The sequence below is a fragment of the Mus caroli genome, chromosome 16, assembly GCF_900094665.2.
Source record: "Mus caroli chromosome 16, CAROLI_EIJ_v1.1, whole genome shotgun sequence".
In the NCBI taxonomy this organism is placed as follows: Eukaryota; Metazoa; Chordata; class Mammalia; order Rodentia; family Muridae; genus Mus; species Mus caroli.
The window spans coordinates 13,967,008-13,994,248 of NC_034585.1; the positions used below are offsets into that span (position 1 = coordinate 13,967,008).

At 46.4% G+C, this 27,241-nt stretch overlaps 2 protein-coding genes and 1 non-coding gene across 9 annotated transcripts in view; 2 read left to right on the forward strand and 1 right to left on the reverse strand.

The window, feature by feature from the left end:
* Crkl (CRK like proto-oncogene, adaptor protein) overlaps nucleotides 1-15,915 on the forward strand; it is a 35,130-nt gene extending 19,215 nt beyond the window's left edge. The window contains exon 3 of the mRNA XM_021184986.1: nucleotides 12,141-15,915. Coding sequence (XP_021040645.1) covers nucleotides 12,141-12,275 — 135 coding nt within the window. The 3' untranslated portion in view covers nucleotides 12,276-15,915. The remainder of the gene's footprint in view (nucleotides 1-12,140) is intronic.
* On the reverse strand, nucleotides 11,561-11,665 carry LOC115029698. The gene has a single exon (XR_003835244.1). It is a non-coding gene; the product is annotated as a U6 spliceosomal RNA (small nuclear RNA).
* Nucleotides 15,916-18,655: 2,740 nt separating the features above from the next.
* The window catches only part of Aifm3 (apoptosis inducing factor mitochondria associated 3), a 17,798-nt gene continuing 9,212 nt past the window's right edge, over nucleotides 18,656-27,241 (forward strand). For 4 of the 7 annotated variants that reach the window (XM_021184707.2, XM_029470767.1, XM_029470773.1 and 1 more), the window contains exons 1-3: nucleotides 18,681-18,956; nucleotides 20,361-20,551; nucleotides 20,987-21,169. In XM_021184707.2, the coding sequence (XP_021040366.1) occupies nucleotides 21,139-21,169 (31 nt within the window). In that variant the 5' untranslated portion in view covers nucleotides 18,681-18,956; nucleotides 20,361-20,551; nucleotides 20,987-21,138. Of the gene's footprint in view, nucleotides 19,024-20,360; nucleotides 20,552-20,986; nucleotides 21,170-27,241 lie in introns of all 7 variants that reach the window. The other 3 variants (XM_029470768.1, XM_029470770.1, XM_029470771.1) reach the window with 3 other exon arrangements.

The following is a 27,241-nucleotide window of genomic DNA, read 5'->3' on the forward strand; positions in this document are numbered from 1 at the left end:
GAACTCCCTTTGTAGACCAGGCTGGCCTCGAACTCAGAAATCCGCCTGCCTCTGCCTCCCGAGTGCTGGGATTAAAGGCGTGCGCCACCAACGCCCGGCAGACCTTCACTCTTTCAGCTTTGTCCTCTGTAAAATGCAAGTAGCTTAGTTATACCATCTTCAATATATTGTTATGAAACCAAATAACATGCTACTTGTGAAGATGCTTTGCAAATCACAGAGTGCTATGTAAGTATCACTATGATGACAGTTGGATATGCTTGCTTAGTGCTATCACATTGTATATGTTAGAGAAACTAAGATAAACTTGGCTATTTTGTATCATCCAGAGGTGGAAATAGGAGAAAGTTGAGGGAAAGCCCAGGTATCCCACAGGAATGGAATGGACCTGACTGCTTTGAAAACAAAATAGCCCACAGTGCCTGTAGTTGAGACTGGCCTTCAGTTCCTTTGTTTGTTTGTCTCTGAGACAAGCTCTTCTTTCTAAGATTTATTTATTTATTTATTTTATGTATATGAGTACACACTGTAGCTGTACAGGTGGTTGTGAGCCTTCATCTGGTTGTTGGGAATTGAATTTAGGACCTCGGCTCGCTCCAGTCAATCTGCCCCCCTCCCCGCCCCCCATCAGTCCCTGCTTGCTCCAGCACAAAGATTTATTTATTATTATTATAAATAAGTACACTGTAGCTGTCTTCTGACACACCAGAAGAGGGCATCAGATCTCATTATGGATGGTTGTGAGCCACCATGTGATTGCTGAGGTTTGAACTCAGGACCTTCGGAATTCGGGACTCTTACTTAGTTCTGGTTATCCTAGACTTGATATATAGCCAAGGCTGAACTCACAGATACCCAACTGCCTATGCTGCCCGAGTGCTAAGATTAAAGGCACGTGCTACCATACTCAGCTCTATTTTCTTTGATTATTTTAGCATTTTATGTGTATGGGTGTTTTGACTATGTTTCCTTTACATATGTCTGTTCACCATGTAGATGCAGTGCCCTCTGAGGCTAGAAGACAATCTTGGATCCCCTGGAACTAAAGTTAACAGGCAGTTGTGAGGCACCATGTAGGTGCAGGGGGGTGGGGGTGGGGAACAACGTGGGTCCTCTGGAAGAGCAGCCAGTGCTCTTAACTGCTGAGCCATCTCTCCATCCTCCATCCACCCCTCTTGAGTAGTCCACACCTCACCACTTCTGGATAACATGGATGCTTTGGCTGTTAATACCTTCCAGCTTGGTTCTGAGTGTGATAGCACATACTTAACAATCCTAGCACTGGAGAGGTAGAGGCAAGATTAGGAGCTGGAGGACAGGCTAGATGATGAGATCCTGTTTCAGCCTTTCAAGATATTTGTCATCTTACACTAGGACTCAGAATATATTAGACCATTGGCTGTTGTTGCTAGGATAAGAGCTTGCAGGCCCTTGTTTGTTGAACCTCTGATTCTGAGTTGTTTGCTTGTTTTTCTTTTCTAGACAGGATTTCACTATGCATCCCAGGCTGGCCTCAAGCTCCTGCCTCAGCATCCTTGAGTGTTAAGATTATGAGAATATACTAACCATGCCTAGCTTTTTAAAAAAAATACTTATTTAATGTATATGAGTACACTTTAGCTGTCTTCAGACACACCAGAAGAGAGCATCAGATCCCATTACAGATGGTTGTGAGTCACCATGTAGTCACTGGGAATTGAACTCTGGACCTCTGGAAGAGCAGTCAGTGCTCTTAACCACTGAGCCATCTCTGCAACCCTAACTATATACCTGGCTTGATCTTTTATTGTAAGATAGTGTTTAGAGGTCAGTGTCTGCTATATGGTGCATTCTTTGGCATGTGCAGAGTAGGGTTGGAGGTGTAGTAGAGGGATGGCCTGAGTAGGAGAGCCAGGTCAATGATGTAGTTTTTAAGATGACTTATACACTAGGCCATTACACATCTCCCTAGACTCTCAGCCCCCATTTCTCATGCTACTGACCCAGCTGTCACTAATCCTTCATCATTATTTGCTCTGTGTGATGCTTCACTGCAAGAATATGTTGGTGGAACCTTGAAGACCTTTGCTGCTCCACTGAGGATGTTTCCTATCAAGCTGTAACATAAGAAATAGTGTTTCTCTGCCTGTCTGATCTTGTTAAAAGCGATTCTCTTGGGACTGTTGCAACTAGGTTATTGGGGAAAGTATTAAAATTCAGTTGAGGGACAGTGGGAAAAGTAGGGCAGCATGTGCCAGTAATTGGAACTCTCTTATTCCTTTAGCTAGTGTCAGGGAGAAGAAGAGTGGCGTTGCTGAGCAGTATTCTCTGAGTATTTCAAAGATGTTCGTTTTGTTCTTCCCTGAAAAATAGTCTTTGAGAGTGGGAATGTAGCTCAGCCCTCAGTTTGATTTCCAGCTCTACAGAATTTAAATACATAAGTTGACTTTTGAAAGAGTCCCTGCAAATAGAGACAATTTAAAAAGTGTTAGCTGTTTTCTTCTGGTTTCTTCTTAAGAAGTGAGTTGTTTTGTGACCCATGTAAGAAGTGGAGGTGTGTGTCCTCAATTGTTGAAGACAGTAGCTCTAGCCAGGTCTGTTGGTGTGGAACTGTAATCCTAGTAACTTGAGAGGCTGAAGCAGAAAGATAGGTTAAAGCTAGCCTAAGCAACTAACTCAGTGAGGTCTTGTCCCAGAAAGTGAAGCGGGGGCAAGGGGAGGGAAGGTTGAGTGGTTTCACTCAGGATGGATGGAAGGAAGGAAGGAAGACAGGAAGACAGACAGCAGAGCTCCACTGGCCTCAGTGGAACTACAAGGGGCTGCTGTGAAAGCTCATCATATGCCCAGGGAAGTTCCCAGATTGATGAAAGCAGTCTAGCCTGCCTGCTCTTTGTAAGAGCTTGTAAGTGGGTTTGTGTACATGAGTTGTAGTACCTCCCAGAGGCCAGAAGAGGGTGTCAGATCCCCTGGCCCTGGAGTAACAAGCAATTGCAACCTAAAAGATCTTTAATCAGAAGATAATAGCTGGAGCTGAAGAAATGTGCTGTTGTTAGAGAATATTTGTAGTCAAAGTTCCTTATCTGAGAAGTGAAATAGTGAAAAAGGTTGGACCTATTTTAAATCCTGGCACTTTTTTTTTGGTTTGGCTGGTCTTTTGTTTTTGAATTTTTGAGAGAGGGTTTCTCTGTGTAGCCCTGGCTGTCCTGGAACTTGATCTATATACAGGCTAACTTCACACTCATCTGTCTCTGCCTTTCTAGTGCTGGGATCAAAAGTGTACTTAAAGGTTGACTTTTATTGGTATAGTTTTGGGCAAATTACTTAAGTTTTCTAAACAACCTGGCTCAAAAAAGTGACATTTGCCCATTAGTTATCCATTCATGTAACCAGCTTGTAGTGATGTATATACCAAGGAGCCCACAGTGTGAACAGAGGGACGATAGAGAAGAGTGTGCAGCTAGATGTTGGTCTGGAAAGGTTTCCTGGAGAAGGCAACCCTTGGACTGAGTTTTGAAGGATGAGCTGAGCAAACTGGTAAAGCAGGAGAGACAGGGGAATGAGTAAGCATGGAGGGCCTTGACACCACAGAGCAGCCACCTGAGGTGACAGAGCAGGTGGGAGAAAGGGCCCATGTGACAAAAGGCAGCCGGGGAGCGGCTTGTACAGATTATAAAAGAGCCAGCGAGACTAACTTTCTTCTAGGCATTGCTTTAATTTGAAGCATGAAAATACCCAGTTTCTCAAAACTGGTTTTAGGGATTGTGCCTCCTTGTTAATTTTAAATTTCACAGAAAATGCTTTATTTCCTTCTAAAGATGCTCTCACTCATTCTAGTATTTGTTTATTACTAAAAAGAAAGGGAAGAGCGAGGTGCAGTGGTGCACATCTACAGACCCAGCACTTGGAAGGAGACAGGGTCAGCAGCAGCCTGGGATGGTCCTGGGCTACATGAATATCTAAATGGAGCTTCAGCCACAGAGCCTGTATGATCGAGGTTAAGAAACATGGTTGAGGAGATAGTAATATGTGTCCTTTGCAGTGGTGAAGGCCTGAGTCTGAGCATTAGAACCCACACAGGAAGCTGGAGTGGCATCTGTGCCTACAGTTTCTGTGATGGTGAGGTGAGAGGCAGAGACACATTTACCCCTGCAGGGTCCCTGCCAGCTAGTCTAGTCCACGAGAGACTCTAGCTCAAATCACAGGTGGAAAATGCTGAAGAATGGCACCCAGGATTGTCTTCTGACCCCCACACAACAATTGGTTATTCCTGGTGTTCTATAGGAATTAGTTAGGAGGATACAATCTGTGCATGGAGAGTATCCCATGTCACAAGCTTCAAGTAATATAAAGTGGCTCAGAATAGACTTTGCAAAACTGAGGAGAAATTAAGTTGTAATGATTCCATAGAGCTTAGTCCAACATCTCACAGATATTTTGACTTTCTACAATGTCTAACTCCACTGACCCCTTCAACAGAATTAACTAACAGACAACAATCTGGGACACTGTAGTGAACAAAAGCCTTCAAAAACATGAGGATGGGCATTCAAACAGGGCAGAAACCTGGAGGCAGGAGCTGATGCTATGGACCTATGGAAGAACACTGCTTACTGTCTTACTCCTCAGCCTGCTCTCTTGTAGACCCCAGGACCACCTGCCCATAGCTGGCACCACCCACAATGGTCTGAGCCCTCCCCCATCAATCACTAATTAAGAAAATGTCCAGGCTAGAGAGATGGCTCAGGGGTTAAGAGCACTGACTGCTCTTCCGAAGGTCCTGGGTTCAAATCCCAGCAACCACATGGTGGCTCACAACCATCCGTAATGAGATCTGATTCCCTCTTCTGGTGTGTCTGAAGACAGCTACAGTATACTTACATACTATAATAAATAAATTTTTTATTTTTTAAATTTTTTTTGTTTTTTCCAGACAGGGTTTCTCTGTATAGCCCTGGCTGTCCTGGAACTCACTTTGTTGGGCTGGAGCGAGCAGGGCCAGAGTGAGCAGAAGTTCTGAGTTCAATTCCCAGCAACCACATGATGGCTTACAACCATCTGTACAGCTACAGTGTACTCATATACATAAAATAAATAAATAGATCTTTAAAGAAAGAAAGGAAAGGAAAGAAAAGAAAGTGCCCTACAGGTTTGACTACAGCCCTATATTAGGGAGGCATTTTCTTAATTGAGGTTCCCTCCTCTCAGATGACTCAGCTTCTGTCAAGTTGACCTAAGACTAGCCTGCACTCCTGGTTTATACAGTACTAGGAATCAAACCCAAGTCTTTGTGTGTGCTAGGTAATATCTTATACTATCCCCTCACAAAACAATTTTTAAAAGAAACAGTCAGATATTTATACTAAAGTCTTCTGTGCAGCTTCTCCTCTGATATCTTTTGTTCACTAATAATCTCTTCTGGCATTTTGTCCTGGTTGATTTTAAGCACATCTATAGAATTTACCTATTTGACACAAACCAAGAGACTTGACCTTGCTTAAGTCTGCCACTCTCTTCTGGTGTACTTTGTCTGTGACAGAACAGTCTTAGACCCCTACTCTGCTTGCAAGTATATTTGCCCAGTCTTCAGTCCATCCTTTTTATCTTTGGTGTCTCAGTTTTAAATTTTTTGTTTATGTGTATTTTTGTTTTGCCTGCATGTATGTCTGTGCACCACATCTGAACCTGTTACTGGAAGAGGCCAGAAGGTGTCAGATCTTGAACTGGAGTCACAGATGGTTGTGAACTGAATGTGAGACTTGAACCTGGGTCCTTCAGAACAGCAGCCAGTGCTCTGAACCACTGTCTGATGTTTCCAGCTCATGTATTTTTTTATTATTTATTTATTTATTTATTTATTTATTTATTTATTTATTTATTTATTTTTGAGACAGGATCTTATGTAGCCTAGTTGGCCTTGAATTCATTGTATAACTCTTGTGTAGACCTGAAGTTCTTGATCCTTCTGCCTCTACCTACCAAGTGATGGGATTATACAAATCCACCACCATTCCAGGTTTGTCATGGTCTCTTATGATACTCCGTCATCTTTGAGCTCACTAGCATTTGGTTTTTCGAGACAGGGTTTCTCTGTATAGCCCTGACTGTCCTGGGACTGGGATTAAAGGCGTGCGCCACCACGTCCAGCTCTCACTAGCATTCTTTACTCCCACTGGAGGTCATACATGATTCTATTGGAATTTCTTCTTGGATTCCCTTAAAGATTCAGTTATTTAATGTGTATTTGTATGTGCTTGAATATGTGTATGTGAACCATGTATGTGCAGGCATCCTCAGCAGCCAGAAGTGTTAGATCCCCTAAAGTTGGAGTTGCAGGCAGTTGAGAGCTGCCCAATGATGTGAACTCCCAATTATTTGGATTATATCTCTTTCTCAAAGCCTATTGTGCAAGTTCCTTTCACTGAATGGCTCAAATTCTCAGATTTCTATTTTGGTCAGTTGGTTTTCTTTTGTTGGTTAGAATTAAATTCACATTAACAGTGTTGTAACTGTTTTAGACAGGGTAGTGCTATATAGCCAGGATACTCTAAATTCACTATGTCCCTCCCTTTCCTCCAGCTTTGCCTTGCATTTCTGAGGATCCTCCTGTCTCACAGCAATGTGCTACCATGTGTAGCTTGCAATAACAATTTCTTCTTAACTACTTTTGCTTACTAAGATGAAGCAGTATGCCAGGCATAATGAGGTTTAGTGTGTTAGAATAATCTCACAGTCACAAAGGAACACACAAACAAGGCAAAAGCAGCTCAGCCAGGCAACTCTTTGTTTATAGACCCAGACCGGCATCTGGGACGGGAAGTTCTCTTGGTTTTTATTTTAATGCAGATGGTGATTATAAAAGAACCACCACAAAGGAGGAGTCAGCCAAGTTCTGGGAGGAGGGGTTTACCACTTGGGGGAGGGTTGAGATTAAAAGATTAAAAAGTATGCATACAGACTTTGTAAGATCAGGGAAGACTTACTGAACATTGGCCCTTGGTGGTACACTATCTTTGAAGACAGAAAACCATGCCTCACAGTAGCACTGGTTACAGTGCTCAGTCTCAGAGATAATCATAAATTCCAGTGAGTGAGTAGCCAGCAGTTCATGTCCACATTGTATTGGTCCTCTCCACATGTGCATCCAGAAGCATCTGACTCACCCTAGAGGGCCATACAAGGTCCTTCCACAGCTTCTCAGTATAATAAGGCTGCTTTCCCTCACCTCTGTGCCGTCCCAGCTACGTGCAGCTTTGCCCTAAGATTTATTAGTCCTCACATTCTGAAGGACCGACCTCTGCTGGGCTGCTGTGTGAATGAATGTCCAGGGCCCTTATTTTTCACGAGGACTGACCAGGCTCTAATTCTTGTTTTTGAAGTAGGCCTTGCTGTGTTTTGAGTCCTAGTCGAATAGCTAGCAGTACAGGTAAACCCCCCCACCCCCTCCCAACCCCACCCCCCGTCTTTTGACTTCTGTCTTGAAACTTTTTTTTTTTAAGATTTATTTATTTATTATATGTGACTACACTATAGCTGTCTTCAGACACACCAGAAGAGGACGTCAGATCTCATTACAGATGGTTGTGAGCCACCATGTGGTTGTGNGGATTTGAACTCAGGACCTTTGGGAGAGCAGTCAGTGCTCTTAACCACTGAGCCATCTCTCCAGCCCCCCCCCCGCCCCCTTTTTTCTGTCTTGAATCTTATATCAGTTCTCATTTGTAGCAGCTCATTTTTAGAAATTTTATATTTTTCTATTTCTTTAGTGCCAGAGATGCTTTTTTCCCTCGTGATCACACTACCAAGTCAAAAGTAAGAATGATCCCTGGATGTTGAAATACACTTGTAATCACAGCCTTAGAGGCTGAAGTAAGAGGATTAAAAGTTCAAGGCTAGCCTGGGTTACATGGTGTATTCCAGGCCATTCTGGGCTACATAAACATTGTGAGATGTGACTGCCAAAAGAATAGGTATGTCTGTTAATACAGGCTCTCAGGAACCCAGGATGGTCTCAAGATAAGCAAGCCTCCTGCATTAGCATCTCGAGTACTAGAATTATAGGGATGGACCATCATATCCATTATTCCTCTAAAAAGGTGTCTTTAGAAAATCCTTCAGATATCAGGGAATTTAGTTCAGTGGGGAAAGTGCTTGTCTTCTTTTACTCTGTGTGTGTGTGTGTGTGTGTGTGTGTGTGTGTGTGTGTGTCTAAGAACAGCTTGAAATTATTGGTTGTTCTTTCTTCTACCATGTGGGTCCTGGGGATAGTACTTGAACATGTCTGGCAAGTGCTATATCTATTGAGCCATCTTGCAACCTCAGGTTCTCCACAAGGTCTCACTTGTGTAGTCCTGGCTGGCCTGGAACTCAAAAGAGATCTGCTTCTCACATTTTTGATTAAAAAAACCTTTCAGTTGGTAAATCTTATCATTGACTTATAAATCAAAATTAATTGTTCTTTAAAGGATTTTGTTTGCTTGTGGGGACAGGTCACTCTGTAAAGCACTTGCTGCACTAGCAGAAGGACTTGGGTTTGTTTCTCAAAACCCATGTAAAAAGCCAAGAGCGAACCAGGTGGTGGTCGAGTCGTTCATGCCTTTAAACTCAGCACCCAGGAGGCAGAGGCAGGAGGATCTCCAGAGTTCCAGGACAGCCAGGGCTACACAGAGAAACCCTGTCTCTTGGGGAGTGGGGGAGGGAGAGAAATCAGGAATGGTGGCACACATTTGTAATCCCAATACTAGGAAGAAGGGAATACTTGGATACTTGGGGCTCACTTACCAGCTAGCCTAACCTAATTGATGAGCCCTAGGTCTTAGTGAGAAACTCTATCGCAAAAAACAAGGCAGAGGCTCCTGAAGGAATGACACCCAAGATGAGCCTCAGGCCTTCATGTATATATGTGTGTGACACACATGCATATGCATATAGACATAAATGCCAAAATGGGAGGTGGGTTTTTTTAATGTGTAAATTGGACAAGAATACTCTGAAATTGATATGGTAATTTTTTTGAGTCAGTCTCACATAAACTCATAGCCCAGTCTGACCTCAAACTCTGCAGTATATCCTACTGTGTGCTGGAACCAATACTCCTGTCTTGGTGTGTGTGTGTTCATCTTGAGAGGTAGGTCCATACATGCTACTGTGTACATGTGGCAGTCAGAGGACAACTTTAGAGCCAGTTCTCTTCTATCTTTTTGTGGGTTCTTAGGATTGAATTCAGCTCCCCAGGTTTGTGCATCCAGCACCCAGCCATTTTGCCAGCCCCCTGATATCTATCTATCTATCTATCTATCTATCTATCTATCTATCTATCTATTCCTCTCTCTCCATTGTTGCTGTCTTCAGACACACCAGAAGAGGGCATCAGATCTCATTACAGATGGTTGTGAGCCACCATGTGGTTTCTGGGAACTGAACTAAGAACCTCTGGAAGAGCAGTCAGTGTTCGTAACTGCTGAGCCATCTCTTGTTGATATTTTTCCTAAAACGCACATGTTAGTTTACATATGGACTATTTATATTTTATGTGGAGTAATGTCCAAGGCTTCGTGGTTAAGAGTGCCTGTTGCTTTTGTGGAGGGCCCCATGTCAGGTTCTTATGAACTCCAGCTGTATAACACCTCTGGGCTCCTTAAGCACCCATATTCACATGCACATACCTATACACAGACACACAATTAAAATAATAAAATAAATGTTAGTAACAGTAAAAGGGATGAGCCTATAGCTCTGTGCTAGAGCACTTGTTTATTAGCATGGCAAAAGGCACTGTCTCCATTACTGGGAAGAACTAGACCTGCTTCCTAGCCTTTCTGCCCCATCTCTAAACATCCAGGCTCCTTTACCAGAGCAATAGCTCATTTTTCATGTGTTTTGTAGTGTGGATTCAATTATTTATATATATAAATATATAACATGTATGTGTGTGTATCATATTGTCATTTTGTCATATTGTTATCTCATATAGTCAATGAGTATGGGCCGTATCTGTACTGCTGAATGTTCACTGTGTAACCGCAGCAGAGATAGGGAAGTTCATTAAGGATTAGGAACTGCCTTAAACCGATTAGGTAGAATCCTGGTGGAAAGTTAAAAGTGTGTGATTTTCAGTATTTGACACACTCTGTTCTGTCTTCCTGTTGTCTTTCACCTGTTGAACCCATTGGAATGATTTATTAGACACTGTTTTAAGGTCTTCTGCATCCATTATCCTATTTGCTTGTAAGGGTGTTTTGGAGGGAGTTGGTTGATTGGTTAATTGGTTTTGGTTCTTTGAGGCATCACCTCGAGGAGGTAAGGCTGCTGGTCTTGAACTCAGTGTGTAACTGAGGCTGCCCCTGATTCCCTGATCCTCTTTTCCTCTACCTTCCAAGTACCAGATTAAAAACACACACACTATGTGACTTTGTGTGCAAGTTTCCTCCTTCATTTCTCTCTTTTTTTTTTTTTTTTAAGATTTNTTTATTTATTATATGTAAGTACACTGTAGCTGTCTTCAGACACTCCAGAAGAGGGCGCCAGATCTCGTTGCGGATGGTTGTGAGCCACCATGTGGTTGCTGGGATTTGAACTCAGGATCTTCGGAAGAGCAGTCAGTGCTCTTACCCACTGAGCCATCTCACCAGCCCCTTCATTTCTCTTAACGTCATTCTGAAATGCCTTTTTTTCTTATGTGTTGTCTCCTTCCCTGCCCTTAGCAGTATTGAGACTGAAACCCTGGGACCCTAGACAAGTGTTGTATCAGCAAGTTTACATTCCTACCCCTAGCTCCCCTTTATCCGTTCTGATAGAACCCCTGTTAATGATAAAGTTGAAAATGTAAGTTAAAGGGCCAGCCATGTGGCTCAGTGGGTTAGGTGCTTGCTCCCCAGTCTGAGAACCTGAGTCCAATACCTGGAACTAACTTGGTAGAAAGAACTGACTCCTGAAAATTGTCCTTTCCACTCATATGCCCTCCACCCACACTCATACATATGTGCACACAGTACACACAAATACATAAATGTAAATAAGCATTTCTTGAAAAGTTGTATGGGTATGGGTGTCTTGCAGGCTAGCCTGAGTTACGTAAGTAGTAAGACCCTGTCCCCACTCCCAGAAAAGTTGAGAGCTGTGCTGCTTTCCCCAGGGACTGCCCATAGACGGTTGGGAACAGCTCCCTCCTTAGTGAGAGAGGTGACATTGCCGATAGCAGTTGCGCCTTTTGAATTGATTTGAGGTGGGCAGAGTCCTCCTTTCTTCCTCTCTTCCTCTTTCTTCCCTTCCTTCAGACACGTGTTTTGTCATTGTGTGTTGGGTTGTGTTCTGTATATGAGGAGAGCAGAGGTCAGCATCATGTGTTGTTCCTTATGCTCTATCCACCTTGTGTTTGAGACAAGGTTTCTAGGTGACCCTGGAACTCACCAAGTAGGCCAGACTGTCAGGGACTCACCTTTCTCTGCCCCACCAGCTCCATGTCACCATTGTCTGTCCTTTTTCATGCATTCTGGAGATGAAATTCAAATCCTTACATTGTCATGACAAGCACTTCAACGCCTTCTCCCACTGAATTTCTCACCAGCTCTGGATTGGTTTTGTTTGCTGTAGTGGACTTTTAGTATGAAATGCTTAACACATTTGTGCAGGGGCCATGCTAATTATCTCTGTATCATTTCAGTTTTATATAAATATACTGTCAGAGCAAGATGGTTTTATTAAGTCCATGCTGGTCTCAAACTGGAGGTCCTCTTAGCCTGCTGTGTGTTGTCTGTTGGGTTATAAGCACCACACCTGGCTACTTCCCACTTTCCTCCCCAGACAGCGTTTCTCTGTGTAGCCATTGGCTGTCCTGGAACTCGCTCTGTCAACGAGGCTGGCTCAGAGATCTGCCTGCCTCTGCCTCCCAATGGCTGGGTTTGAAGGTATGTGCCACCAGTCCGCACTTCTCACCCTTTTATTCAGCTTAACATGCACGTTCTCAGAGTCGGATGCTCATGCATGTCCATTTATTAGTAACGCTGGAGGGAGTGGCTGCTCTGTGTTGAGAGGCTGCTTCCTGAGTTTTTGCTAGGACAGGTGTCCTGGGTGGTTGGTGGCATCTCGAGTCTTTGTCCTAGTTGATTCTGTCTCCCTTGTTTGTACTGATGCTAATTTTGTTTTCCTTCCCTCTGCCCTTACAGGTTGGTGACATTGTGAAAGTCACAAGGATGAATATCAATGGCCAATGGGAAGGCGAGGTGAATGGGCGCAAGGGGCTTTTCCCCTTCACACATGTTAAAATCTTTGATCCTCAGAACCCCGATGACAATGAGTGATTGCTGTGCTGTCCCTGCTGCTGCCTCCTTCTGCCTGTCAGTCTCCTTTGAAGTGGGAAGCACTCTGTCACATGCAAGTTACACCGAGCTGCTGGCGGCCAGCTTTCCATACATTGGCAGTCCCTGCACATACGAAATGCCTCAGCAGCTGCCTCGCTGGCTCGCTCGGCATTTGTATCATAGTCATGCTGTCAAAGAGTAGCTGGTTTAGAGTTCTTGTGGATTGTGAACTGGAAACACTGGTGGAAGCACACAGTAGAGACTGGAACCCAGAGTGGCTCTTCCTTCCTATCCATCCCTGCCTTGTTTGTACTGGAGGCTGACAGAGAGAGCAAGCAAGCCTGCTGATGGTCTGCATGGAGACGGTGAGGCTTGGCAAGGTCTTGCTTTGCTGGTCTACAGAACAGTGGCTTTGCCACCAACTCAATTTTCTTTGGACGACAGAGGAAGTAAAACTCCAGACAATTCTGTCCTGAACTCCTCAAGTCTGGCTGGTTTTTATTTTCTTTTGTTTAGTTTTGTTTTTGGAAGACTAATTAATTATAGTTGTGTGTTCTGAACAGATTTTTAAATAGTAGGTTGGTCTGTGATGGTCTAAGGAACAATCCATGTCTCTGAGCTTCCAAACTGAAGCCACTGTACGTAACTAAAATAGGAAAAGACCCCCTCAAGTAGGGGCCTTTATCTTTTGGTTGCCACAGTACCTTGTTTACCATGTGGCAAACAGTGCACACAGCAGCAGTCATGGTATACCGTGCTGTGAAGCACCAAGGTGGGGGTGGGCCTGCTGTTATCACTGCCTCTGACAGGAGCAGACAGGGTGGGCCTCTTCAGTGAAAACATTTGAAGTCTGTGGGCTTACTAGATCCATCCGTGAGTTAAATTGCATTTCTGTGTTCTACCACAGAGGCCACCCAGCCCTTCCTGTACTGACCTAGCTTATCCAGGCAGCTTGAGAGTGGTGTCTGTTCTGGTTCCACAGCCTGTATAGAACCAGAATACAGTGCTTCTGAGCAAAAGAAGACACCCCTCAATCATGAGCCATTTTTCCTTGCATGTCAGCTAGTACAGATATGTGTCTGATCCCTCATCCACACATGGCAAACCAGAGCTCTAGAACCTTTCTAGAGTGCACTCTTTTCAGTTGGACCCTGATGAGGACACACCTCCACACGGAATGAACGTAGCAGACCTAGAGATGTAGTAGTGGCTAGTGAGCAGCTCTAGCATTTACAGAATATCTTCTGTAACCATGGCCCTGGCTCTGCAGGCCTGAGGCTTTGAGAACTAATGGAACATATTCAGGTGGCAAAACCAACAAAACCATTTGTCCACTATATTTATTTCTCTTAAAGACTTTAAATTTTTGTTTATGTTGGGCATGGTGGCCACACTTTTAATCCCAGTACTCAGAAAGACGAAGGCAAGTGGATCTCTGAGAGTTCAAGGCTATCCTGGTCTATGTAGTGTGTCACAGGACAGGCAGACCTACATACATACCTTGTATCAGAAGATGGCCCAACCCCCACCCACCCACCCACCCCCCAAAAAACTGTATATGGGTGTTTCCACTACATGTATGTATGTGTATCACATGGGTACAGTTTGTTAGGAGGCCAGAAGAGGCTCTTGGTTGGATCCTCTGGAACTGTGGAGTTACTCTGTGGGTTCTAGGAATTGAACCTGGGTCCTCTGCAAGGAGACCTTAACCACTGAGCCATTTCTTGAGCCCCAGTTTCTCTTTAAATCAGTAGTCCATCAGGCTAAGTGCTATAGTAAAGAATGTTCATGTGACAAAGTAATGGTCATTTGGGGTATGGGGAGTGTCATGTCTGTAGAGGTTACTTCTTTTTGTCTCTGAAAGCTGCCATTTCTAGCCAGACCTATTGAGTTAAGTGTTTCGGCCCCAGACTCTGCCTAAAACAAGATTTAAGACTTGCCTTCTGGCCAGTTACACAGTTTAGCCCCAGGCCTTTGATGTCTCCACTGGAATACACGCCTTGTTCACTGAGGGCACAACCCCCAAGGGATACCCCATCACTGGGGCCTGAACCTCATGCCTTACACGTGCTAGATAACCGGCTGCCAGTAAGCTTTTGAAATCCGAGATGGGATCTCTATAAATTGCCCATGCTGGCTTCAAGATTTCCATCGCAGCCTCAGCTGAAATTATAAAGGTTTGAGTCACCACACCCAGCTCTTAAGGTCTTTTAAAACTACATTTAACTGAAGGGCTTGGTGCCTTTTGATTATAGCACCTTGCTTAGCACAAACAGCCATTTTTGAGAACAGGGTTTCCCTTTTCCCAAGACTGTTGACGAGCAAGACTCTAAGGAATACTTCATGATCAGGATGTCCCATAACCCTGGAGTTTGGTTTATGTAATCAGTTAATTTGGCACATGTAAATGTCTATGCAGCTTCCTCAGAGATCCAGATCTCAAAATAAAGACTCAACTTTTTGAACTCTCAGGATACGTGCGTGCGTGCCAACAATAGTAATTCTCTGACTTAGAAGCTCATCGATTTTTAATCATGGAAATCTCTCTCACTGATAGAAAGCAGCATCTTCCCCAAGTCCCACTCTTCTGGGAAGACACTTGGCTTCAGGGGAGTACGATGGAGGCTTCCTTTTCTCATCATCAGAGCTGCGTGGTCTGCTCTGCCAGGTTGTAGAAAGTACTGGGATGATAAGCCCACTTGCTATGGCTGTTGTATCTGAGAAGGAAACAATTAGGTAGTTGAGGGCTTTAAGGGCTAGTTAGTCCTGGGTGACAGCCCCCCACCTCCACCTCCAGCCCCATTCAGAAGGCATGCTTGTCACTCTGCACTGCTCTGATGCCACCTGTTTCGAGGTTGACAGGGTGTCCTGGCTTTGGTCATCCAGACGCAACCCTCTGTGCTCACCGGAAGAGACTCTGCCCTCTTTTCGAGTTGCACGATCCTGGCACTGTGCCAGCCTTCCTCTACAGCTGTTTACAGACAAGATGGGCCAAGACTGATGGCCACTGCTCTTGTAACCTTTACTCAAAAGAATAATGAGCATTTAAAAAAAAAAAAGGGATGATGTGTTTTTGTTCCAGGTGTTCATAATTTAATCTTTTAATATTATGTTCATTAACCTCTTAAAATGAGTGAATTCTTGATTGTTTTAACACAGTACCTAAGACTAATGCTTTCTGTGGACTCCTCACTCTGGAACCAGAGAACCCCTCCCTGGTTAACTGCTGTGAGCGTGGACGCTGAGCTGCTTGTATATTCTGAAGGAGCAGGAGGACAGTTCTGAGACAGGAGGACAGTGGCCTTGCTTCTAGACGGTCTTCACTGTGTGTTTTAAAATGACATAAAACTCTTTTGACGTGTATAACTTAAAGAACATAAGCATCAGGCAATAATATTTTCTGTGTAAGCTTTTAAAATTATTTTTGGGGATCATAGCTTGTTTTATTTTGTGCTATAAAAATTAACAGTATTAAATGACTTATATTCTTAGAATACATTGAGTGTCTTTTCTTAACAGATTAGTGCCTTTTTATTTTTGTATTCCATTTTTCGTTACTGGTCCCAGCATCAAAACCCTTGTTTCCATGGCCTGTTTGTACATTGTCTCAATAAAACTTGCACCAGCCGGCATGGCAGCAGCCTCGGTGTTTCAGTGTCTCCTCAGTCAGCCCCACCAGAGTCTCCCAACAGTTCAACTGTGCTGAAGCCCCTGGTACTCCCCAGAGACCCACTCAACGCTGCTCCTGCCTCCCTCGTTCAAAAATGACAGCTTCCTAACATGGGAGCCTCCTCCAAAAGGAAATAACTGTTTTCTGGGTGTTGTGGAAGCAAGCACTTAACTGAGCATTCCGAGCAGGAGGTGCACTCGGGGAACCAGTGGGGTGGTTGGTCCTACCACCTGCACCGGAAGGCTGTGCTCTGCTGAGTATTTGCCGAGCATTAGCTAACCATGAGGAGCTCAGTGGTCAGGGAGAGCACGCTGCCCTGGCTGATGTCAACTGCCATTCCTATTTGTATATGAATCTCCTTGTGAGCTTTGAGGATCTTTGGGGAGGGAATTTATGTTCCTTAAGCATTCCTGAATGCAAGTGTCACAAACTGCTGGGTGATGGTGGTGAACACCTTCAGTCAGAGCATTTGGGAGGCAGAGGCAAGTGGATTAATCTACAGAGTTGAGTTCCAGGACAACCAAGACTACATAGGAAAAACCCTGCCTCAAAACAACCTTTGCAGGGCTCATGTTTCCCTTGTGTAAACCTAATAAGCAAGTTTCATCCTTTCCTTTCTGTCTGCCTGTCTTATTTCTCTACCACCTTCTTAGGAGGCAGGGTCTCTACATAGCTCTGGCTTCTCACTCTGTCCTAAAGAGCGGGAGGCTCACTAGCTCTCGCTCTCACTCTCCAGCTCAGGCTGGCCTCAGACTTCTGGGATTACTTACAGGTTTGTGTCACCAAGCCTGGTTCATTCATTGCTGGGATAGAACCCAGGACTTTGTTCATGTTAGGCACACACAGTACCACTTAAGAGTAAAGAGTAGGGGGGCTGGAGAGATGGCTCAGCGGTTAAGAGCACCAACTGCTCTTGCGAAGGTCCTGAGTTCAAGTCCCAGCAACCACATGGTGGCTCACAGATTCCATCTGTAATGGAATCTGATGCCGCCTTCTGGTATGTCTGAAGACAGCTACAGTGTACTCCTACATACATAAAATAAATAATTCTTTTTTAAAAAAAAAAAAGTAAAGAGTAGGAAGCCCTGTGCTGAGGTGCCCTATGGCTGAGGAGCATGGAGTTCCCCGTTTTTCCAGGCCATAAGCAGACCCTACACTCGTTACTTAAGCAACCAAAACATCAGAGTGCTAGGATGTGTCACCTTGCCAGAAGCATCCCTGGGATGAAATTGGGACCTCAGGCTTCAGGACACAGCATCTTTCAGGATCTTCCTGATTCTCTTGTGACATGAGCTATCCTTGGGTCTGAGGGCCTTTCTGAAGGTGTCCTTGTGTTTATTGTTTGCTCTATGAAGCTCTTGCCACTTCTGCCCTGGGACACAACAGAAACCTGAAGCCTGGTGCCCTGGGCCTCAATGGTATCATAATGAACTTAACACATGCTAGGGTTTCTTCACAAGTATTCATCTGCTTCGCAACTACTACATTAATAATGTCCTTCCAATTTCATCTTTGGCACCTCAAACTCAATAGCTCCTATTCTATCTACTTCCTGTATGTCTGACTCTGAGTCTGTCTTGTTTTGCCAACAATCCTAGGAAGCTGCAGCAAAGAGATTCTGCAGAACTTGGACTCTGTAGATTGGGCTGGGGGTCGAAGCATCTTCCCTCCAATTCCCACATCTCATACACCAGGACAGCCTATCTGTTCAAGTCCCAGCCCTGTCACCTATCAGCTATGTGCCCTAGGGGGGAGGGGTCCCTAATCTCTCTGAACCTCAATTTCCCCATGCTCTGACTAGTTATGAAGAATAAATGCTATCAACCCTGCTGGTGTATAACTGTTATCTCAACTATCAAGAGGCAGTGGAAATGAAAGTTCAAGTCCTGCCTGGACCAGAGAGCCAGTTCAAGGCCTGCCTGTCTGTCTGGGCAATTTAGTGAGACCTTGTTCCAAAATAAACGTACAAAAACATAACCAGCAGTGGGCGCACACCTTCAGTCCCAGCACTCGGGAGGCAGAGGGAGGCAGATCTCTTGAGTTCAGAGCCAGTCTGGTCTACACAGAAAAACTCTTGTCTCAAAAAAACAAAAAAAAAAAAAAAAAAAAAAAAAAAAAAAAAAAAAAAAAGAAAAATACAAAAGCAGTTAGGGATATAGATTAGTGTCAGAGCGCTCATCTAGCATGGATGAGACCATGGGTTGAATCCTAAGAATTTCAAAATAATTAAAATAATAAATAACAAATAGTAAGCCAGGCTGCATGTGGCGGTGATCTGCTACTCAGGAAGCTGAGGCTGAAAGAGTTCACTTCTAGGATAGGTAGTCCAGTGTTAAGGGCACTTGCTGAATGGTTCCCAGCATCTGCGTTGCATGTTAACTCCAGTTCCAGAGGATCCAACGCCGCCTTCAGACTTCACAGACACTGCATGTGCATGCTACACAAACATACAAATGGGCAAAACACACACACACATGAAATGAAATGAAAATATTTTTTTTAAAAAAATATTTCAGGCATGACATGGTGACCTACACTTTTAACCCAAGCACTCTGGAGACCGGCAGGTGGATCTCAGTGAGTTCAAGGCCAGCTTGCTCTACTTAGGGCTGCAGCTCCCCTGCCTCCCTGGCTCAAACACAGGCAGGTGGCTAAGGGGCGGAGCGGACGCCTCGGGCTCCAGGCCCGCAGTGTAGCCGCAGCGCCGGCCCCGCCCCCGCCCGCTCCGCCCTGCAGGCCGGCCGCAGCCCCGAGCGGATCTCGCCCGCCCACTCGCCCGCCCGCGGCCACCAAGCCAGGTGAGCGCGCCTGTCCCTGTCCCGCACGCGCCCCGGGCCAGCTCGCTCGCGGATTTCTACCCTGGTGGCCGAGTGAGGCACTCAGGAGGCTGCAGCGACCCCGGTCCTTGCTGCTGCTCCCCAGCACCCCTTTCGGCTCCCTGGAGCCCTCCCTACCTTGTGCTGGTCCGTTGGTTGGCTGCTGCGTCCAGCGAGGGAGCCGCAAAGAAGCCGGTAAGGGTGCTGGAAAAGGTTTCCGAGCCCGAGGAAACTGCACGTGCCAAGGCAGGGAGAGTGGACAGTAAGTTGGCGTTAGGGCCCCGACAGGTGAATCACAAACTGAGGCGCTCCGAGGCAGCAATCTCCAGGGCCCCTGACTCCACCTAGGGCCTAGGATAAGCTGGGGGTTGGGAGTTGGGGGGACGGCCTCTCTCACTCAACACACACTAGGAGCGAGCGAAGAGTGGGACCTGGCATGGAAAAAGAAACAAGCTTCATGCTGGCCTGCACCCAGGGGGGTCCCGGAGTCATGCGGAACCCTCTGTGAGGTGGGGGTAACTCAGAACCTGCTTCAGGTTGCTGGAGTTCCTGGGACATGAAGTGTCCACCTGATGTGTGTGTGCAGCGGGGCAGTGTTAGAACTTTTCTGGGCAACAAAATGCAGAGGTCTCTTCTCGCAGGCCCAAGAAACTTTGTCTTTGAGTTGGAATCACTGGCTCTAAGCTGGCCTAGCACATCATAGGTGGAAGGCATGGTCCCCACCAAATCTCCCGCTAAGCCCAAGGCCCCAAGAATAAACTCCCGGTAAGGGAGGGACCCCAGATCCAAAAGCCAGTCTAGTCTGTTTGTACGTTCTCAGTCCCAACGAGTGAGGGCTGAAACCAGACCGGAAAGAGGTGGGCAACGCTGAGACCTGGGTGAGACCAGGGCCTTCGAAAGGGTTCTCTGGTTCCCAGGAAGGGAGCTAGAGGGGCAGTTAGCAACTGAGTTTTATCCCTTGAGTTGTCTCCCCTTGCCCTGGTGACAAGAGCCTTGGGTTCCTCACCTGTAATTTGCTGCGAAAGTCAGGAGTTAGCAGTGGCTGGCCCTTTCCCACTCTGTACTTCCTTCTTGACATGGGGACTGGGCTAACCTAGTGACTCCCAGCATGGTTCAGTGCAGGCTTCAGGAAGAATTTCCAGGTGACCCAGAGCCGACTGCTGGGTAGAATTTGGACAGATCAGTTGTAAACAGGGTAGTTACAGCTTTGTCTTGAGCCTTCCAAAGTCCACATCTTCTAGAAGGCCCACCTATGGCCACAAGGACACAATGGCCGCAGTGATCTGTTTACCAGGTAGTCTTGCTCTCCCGTTTGGAGCCTTAGAGTGACCTGGGCACGTCCCAAGGCCTTGCTTATCTTAGGATTTATTAGGGTGAGGAGTGGGGAAGACCACACAAATGCCCCTAACTGCTTGACCTTGGTGAGACCTTGGACCCCAGTCTTTCTATCTTCTGTGGGGCATGACCTCGGCACTGCACAGCCGCCTGAGGGGTGGGGAAACTTATGGCTGCTGGGCATGGGGCAGAGCTGTGTGCTTGGTTTCCCTCTTCCCCCAACCCCATCAGTCCTGGGCTGGCTGCCCGCTTTTTTCCCCACAGAGCTGGGTTTCCCTGGGGACCAGTGGCTTGGCCTAGCCCCACACCCACAGCCCCCTCCTGGCCACAACTCATGCTAGAAGGCGGGCTGGACCCTCCAGGACACTGGCCCTCCGTGCCCTGCTGACCAAGGCCCAGTAGTCTCTCTCCATCGCTGGGCTGGGAGCAAGGAGCAGTGACTCCCAGGGAAAGAGGTAGGTGACTAGAGGTTGCTAGTCAGGGCAGTGGCCAAGGCTGGGCTGAGACCCTTGTCACTCTCAGTGGAAGAAGAAGGATTCTGGGGACTCTGATTATCAGGTTTTCTGTAGACTTGGTGGTCTTATCTAGGGAAATGGAGAGTCCCAGAGTCCCCAGATTTGTGGGACTTAGAAAGGGGGAATCTGGGGCTAGGTCTGTGTAGTCGCAGGTTTATGGGCAGTACCAGACATTAAGAGCACAGAGGGTCTCCAACAAAGGATACAGTAAGGAGAATCTGAGGTTCCTATGCCTGGAAACCTCAAAGGGAGACAGATGCCCTACAAACAAGATCTGCCCTCCTCATGTAAGACTTCCAGGATTCCTCAAAGATGCCTCTGACTCTACCCAGACCTGCATCAGTGCTAGGACCCAATTTCCCATCTCCTCTGCAGGTCCTAAAGCTGTCTAGCTGGCATGGCAGCTCCAGTGTCTCTGAGGGCCACAGGGGGTCCAGTCCTGCAGGGCACATCCTAGTCCTTGGACAGCTGGACAGCCTGCCATCGTGCTCCCACCAGCCGGGCCAGATCCCAGGCCACCGTTCACCATGGGCGGCTGCTTCTCCAAGCCCAAGCCAGGTACCTCCCCTTCTCTGACAGCCTCCCCCTCCCTCTGTACTTCACCAACCTCCAAAGTAGGTCAGGCTAGGCAGGAGCCCAGAATGCTAATGCACTGCAGGCAAGAAGGGTAAAAACCTAGGAAGGCTCTCCTGGACTCCTCTCCTGTAGCATCCCCCTTTTTATTTGGGACTTTGGGTGTTAGTGGTGGGGACAACAGCTAATCCTTCTTAGAAAGTTGAGTCTAGAAGGTTCCTCTTACACTGCGCATTGCTAAGGGCTACTTCTCCATTCTGGAGAAGAGAGGCTTTGGGGGATGTTCTTAGCCACAGTGTAACCTCTTTGAGCCTCAGTTTCCCTCTCTATAGAATAGAGCTGAACACTGCCCTCTTCTGGTGACTGACAGGGTATCGTGGACAGGTCCCTACTCTTATCATCCTGTGACATATCGGACATCATCTTGGCTTCTCTGGGCCTCATCTCCTGTTTTGTGTTTTTGTTTGGGTTTTGTCTTTTGAGACAAGATCTCACTATGTAGACCAGGCTGGTCTCATACTCACAGAGATCCTCCTGCCTGTGTCTTGCAAGTGCTAGGATGAAAGGCATGTACCACTCCTCTGTCTTCTCCATGTATATAGGAAATCTTGCCTAGCCCTAGAAACTCCAGCCAGGGGTAGGATCATTCCAAGGTACGACAGTACTTAGGATCTGCCCTGCCAGGGGACTCATGCCTTTGGGTTTCTCCCTCAGTCTGCACATTCCTTCTACCCTAGTCATAACATTCAGGAAGCAGGACCTGTAGCCATGACAGGGATGCAGAAACTGAGGACTTCAGAGCCCAGTGAGTGCCCCACCCACCCAGCTTGCCCTGGCTGGCTCACTCTGCCAGCTTGCTCAGCTCTCCTTACCTGATACCCGTCAGCTCGGTTACCTTGGGACTCATAAGACTTCTCTTCCTTTCTTGGGTCTGAGGTAGGACTTGGGGGAGAACACGGAGCTGTGACCCACCCACTGGCAGTATTGGTGGGGATTGTCCGTCCTCGCCTGAGTCTATGCCAGATCCTACAGCCTCTGCCATAGGTGCCCACTGTCTTTGTCTCAGTTTCTTCATAGAGTGGACAGGAATGTGCCTGCAAGATCCCATGGGAGTCCCATACTGGGCACCTGAGGGACTGCTTGGCTGGCAGGACATGGTGGGGGACAAGATGCCATTCAGTCTCAACGAGCTGGCCTAATCAGGGACCCCTGACTCAGCACTTCAGATCTGGAGCTAGCCATTATCCCCTGACCTGAATCTTGTCAGTTTGCTTTTGTAATTTTATTTTAAGATAAGATTTCATCTAGCCCAGGCTGGCCCCAGACTCACTATGGGTTTGAAAATGATCTTAACTTAACAGCCTCCTACCCCCCTCACTGGTGCTGGAACTGCAGGAGTGTACAATTATAATCACTTTTACTTAGTACTGGGGATAGAACCCAAAGCTTTGGAAATGCCAGGCAAACATTCTTCCAGTTAGGATGTTTGTTTTATTTAAAAAAAAATTTTAAAGACTTATTTATTTTATGTATGTGAGTACATTGTTGCTCTCCTCAGACGTATTAGAAGAAGGCATCAGATCTCATTACAGATGGTTGTAAGCACCATGTGGTTGCTGGGAATTGAACTCAGGACCTCTGGAAGAGCAGTCAGTGCTCTTAACCACTGAGCCATCTCTCCAGCCCTGTTTTTTAAATTTTTATTTTTAATTTTTAATCATTTAAATTTTGTGTGTGTGTGTGTGCGTGTGTGTGTGTGTGCGTGCGTGTGTGCGTGTGCATGTGTGTGCGTGAGTGAATGGAGGTGCATGCAGAGGTCAGAAGAAACAGATGCCCTTGGACTAGGGTTATGGGCTGTTCTGAGCCTCCTGGCTGCTGGAACTCAAACTCAGCTTCTCTAGAAGAATAGTATGTGCTCCAGCACTGGTTTTGTTTTGTTTTGTTTGTTTGTTTGTTTATTTTTGTTTTATAAAATGAGCATTTTTGCCTTCGTGTATCTAAATGCATAGCATGTGTGCAATGCCTGTAGAGGCCAGAAGAATTCATCTGACCGCCTGAACCTGGAGGTACACATGGTTAACTGTGAGCCATGGTGTGGGTGCTGGGAATCAAGGTGGGTTCTCTGCAAAAGCAGCAAATACCCTTGACCTCTGAGCTGTCCTCACCCCTTCCTTTCCTTTCACTAAAAGACAGCGTTTACTATGTAGCCCTGAATGACCTAGAACTCACCACTTAGACCAGGCTGATCTTGATTGTATTGTGAGCCTCCCATGTGCTGGGATTACAGACTTGAGCCAGCATACCCATTTTATGTTTTAAAAACTTTGTGTTTTAAGGAATGAGAAGTTTATTTTGGCTTACAATTTGAGGGTCACATTCTGTCATGGTGAAGGCCTGGCTGCAGACAGCTCTGTGGCGGAGAGAACATTCAACGGCTCTCTTTCTCTTTCTCCAGGAACTTACTGTTCTGCTCTGGGCTGGTCTCAAAGTGTCTGGCTATTCTTACTGCCCAGAGACAACGTTCAAACTTGGGGTCTTTAAAGTCTTGGTGGTGTGGCCAGGGGCTGATGACCGCACTCTGGTCCTCCGTCTCCCCATGTAGAATACAGGGTGGCTCGCCTGACTCTGACCCTGGCATGCAGGAGCACTTGTAACTGTGATTGTTTTCTTCCTTTCTGAGGTGGATTCTGGGTTGCGGCCCCAGGCTCAGGCTCTAGTGGGGGCTTGGCTCAGGGAGCTTCAGGATGTAGGTATGAGAGTGAGGCATGAATGGAGCAGTGGTCAGCAGGGCCCATGAAGAGACCAGAGCAAATGGAAGACCTTTGTGTAAATTCTCCCCTATCTCTGCCACTCTTTGTGGCTGTGTCTTAGTGATAGCAGCATTTGCCTCCTGAGTCCCTCCTGTCTTGTTCTTGAGACAGGGCTTCGCCGTACAGCTCTAGCTGGCCTGGAACTTGCTTTGTAGACCATGCTGGCTTTGAAGTCACAGACCTGCCTGCTTCTGTCACCCGAGTGCTGGGATTAAAGTCGTGCATTTCTGACAGTTCTTTTTTCTTCCTAAGACTTTCAGCCAGTTGCTTACCTGTGTCAGAACTGTTACAAGTGGCTGAGGAGATGGCTCAGTAAATATGGTACCTACCACACAAACATCAGGATCTGGGTTCAAATACCCAGAGCCCACATGAAAGCCAGGAGTAGCCGGGCGTGGTGGCGCACGCCTTTAATCCCAGCCCTTGGTAGGCAGAGGCAGGCGGATTTATGAGTTCGAGGCCAGCCTGGTCTACAAAGTGAGTTCCAGGACAGCCAGGGCTACACAGAGAAACCCTGTTTCAAAAAACAAAAACAAAAAAAGCTAGTTTTGGGGCTGGGGAGAGACAGGTAATGTAGCCAAGTAGCCAGTCATGAGGTCTAGAGTCAGTGGGAGATTTCCTGTCTCAAAAAAAGAGGGGAGAGAGGTTGGGGATTTAGCTCAGTGGTAGAGCGCTTGCCTAGCAAGCGCAAGGCCCTGGGTTCAGTCCTCAGCTCTGGGGAAAAAAAAAGAGAGAGAGGAGGGGTTGGAGGGATAAAGACTTCTGACACCAACTGCTGGCCTTCACACGTACTCACAGATATATGTGTGTACACCCCTCTAAAACCTGTGCTCACGTGTGCATGCGTGCGCGCACACACACACACACTCCTACCCCCATCTTAAATGCCCAGCCACACACTATTAAAAACAAAAACAAAAAACCAAAGAGCTAATAGGAAGTACAGTTCTCTTGATCTGTCTGTCTGTCTGCCTTTTATTGGGCTTTTGCTCTTTGTCATGTCTTCCAGTAAGTTCAGAGCTAGCTGATAAATCTCTCTTACCAGAGCTGGGATAGGATGCTCAGTAGTTAGAATGACCACTGAAGATGGCAGAGACCCTGTGTTTAATCCCTAGCACCAAAACCAAACCACACCCCCCCACCACACACACACACACAATCCCAAACCACTATTGTAGTTTCCACAATAGAGCTTTTGTCCCGGTTACATGTACGATCAGCGCATGGGCAGTGCTCCTCGTCCTTCCCTACCCCTTTTTTGAGGCAGGGTCTCACGCTATAACTCAGGCTGGCCTGGAATTAACAATGAAGCCCAGGCTTACCCTGAGCTCTTGGCAGTTTTCTACCTTATCGTCCCAAGTGCTACAATTACAGGGGTCAGACACTACTCCTGACAGTTTGTTCCTCACCCTTGATGCTGGGGATGGAACCCAGGACCTTGCCATGCTAAGCGTGACCCCATCAGTTGTCTCTACCACAGCCTATTCTCATTTTGTGCCTAAGGTGTCTTGAGGACCAAGAGGTAATGACAGTGACTGGGCAGCTGATGGGATCATGACCTGGCTCTGTGGGTAAGCAGGGTCCTCCTCTAAGCCGTCCTTTCTGCTCCTGACTTAATGACTGCCCAGGAGAACATCAGTGAGCTTGCCTTGGAGCCTTCTGGAAGCATGCAGAGAATAGCAGCCTGACTTGGAGGCTCCCTGGCATCCTGCCAGGCTGTTCCTGTGGACTCCCACAGCTCTCACCACTGAGAGCAGCTGAGCCTGGCATGTTTTTCGTCTTAATTCTTCCAAAAACATTCTAACACCATTACATAAAGTGTGTTAGTTAGAGTCCCTACCCCCACACGACAGCCTCCATAGTGTGGCGGCATGCTCTTGTGTCCTCTTCACCAGGCCCAGTTAAAGAGCCTTTGCCTTTCTCCCCTGCAGTAGCTAGGCCTGAGGAGAAGGTTGGGATGCCGGCATGGAGGGGAACTTGGCCCAGCAAGCAAGGATCAAGAACCATGGAAACTCTACCTGAGCTAGTGGGCTCACACTGTGTGTGGTGGTGGAGGGGGGAGAGAATGGTGGGGTCAGGGCAGCAACTCAGCAGCCAGGTTAATCCTTGTGTCCTTTGTTTCTGGGGTATCAGGTCTGAGGTGAAGGGGTTCAGAGGTAAAAGCAGGAGAGAGGCTTTGATGCCTGGGGGCATAGAGAGCGAGCCACCTGCTCCCAGGATAGCCCATGCTGTGCCAGAGCCTAGCTTCCTCCTCCTTGGCCTCCTCCCTACTGTAGCAGCCCAGGAGATGGGATTACAGCTGCTCAAAATTCTGTTTATTGTTCCCTTCTAATTAAAAAAAAAAAAAAAGAAAAGAAAAGAAAGAAAAAAGAAAAAGAAACCAGGCACGTCATGGAGATTTGGGAAAATGCAAGAAAGTTCAAAGAAGGAAATGTCAGTCTTTAGCTACCTACTCCTGCTCTCCTGGAGTAGCCCCATGGACACTGTGCAGCCTCTGTGTGGGAGCCATGAGTCTGCTTGTCTGTGCTGCACATAAGTATGTACCCTTAGTGGTTTCACTGCCAGGGCTACAGACCCTGTGCACAGATATGTCAACCACATGGGGTTCGGTAAATGCTAAAGAGATCTCCAACTGATTGACGTAGACATATTAAGAAGCTGAAAGCTGAGAGGTGGTAGTGTATGCTTTTAATCTTAGCACTTGGGAGGGAGATACAGGCTGATCTCTAAGCTCAAGGCCAGCCTGCAGTACAAATCGAGCTGGAGGACAGCCAAGGGCTACACAGAGAAACCCTGTTTCAATAAACCAATAGATAGATAAATAGATAAAATAAAAAGAAGTTGTTGAAATTAGGGCCTCTTCTAGAGGAACCCACATGGCAGCTCATAACTGTTTATAACTCCATGTCTAGGAAACCTAATGTCCTCTTCGGGTCTCCGTGGGTACCAGGCACACACATGGTCCCCAGATATGCATGCAGGCAAAACATCTACATACATAAAGTCATTTTTAAATATTTATATATAAAGGTCTGGAGAGATGACCCAGCAGTTAAGAGCACTGGCTGCTCTTTCAGAATCCACATAGCAGATCACAACTGTCTATAACTATAGTCCCAAAAGATCTGATGCCCCTTCTGGTGTAGAGATATACATATAGACAAAATATGCACATGCATAAATAAGTAATTATTATTATTTTATTTTATTTTATTTGGTTTTTTGAGGCAGGGTTTCTCTGTGTAGC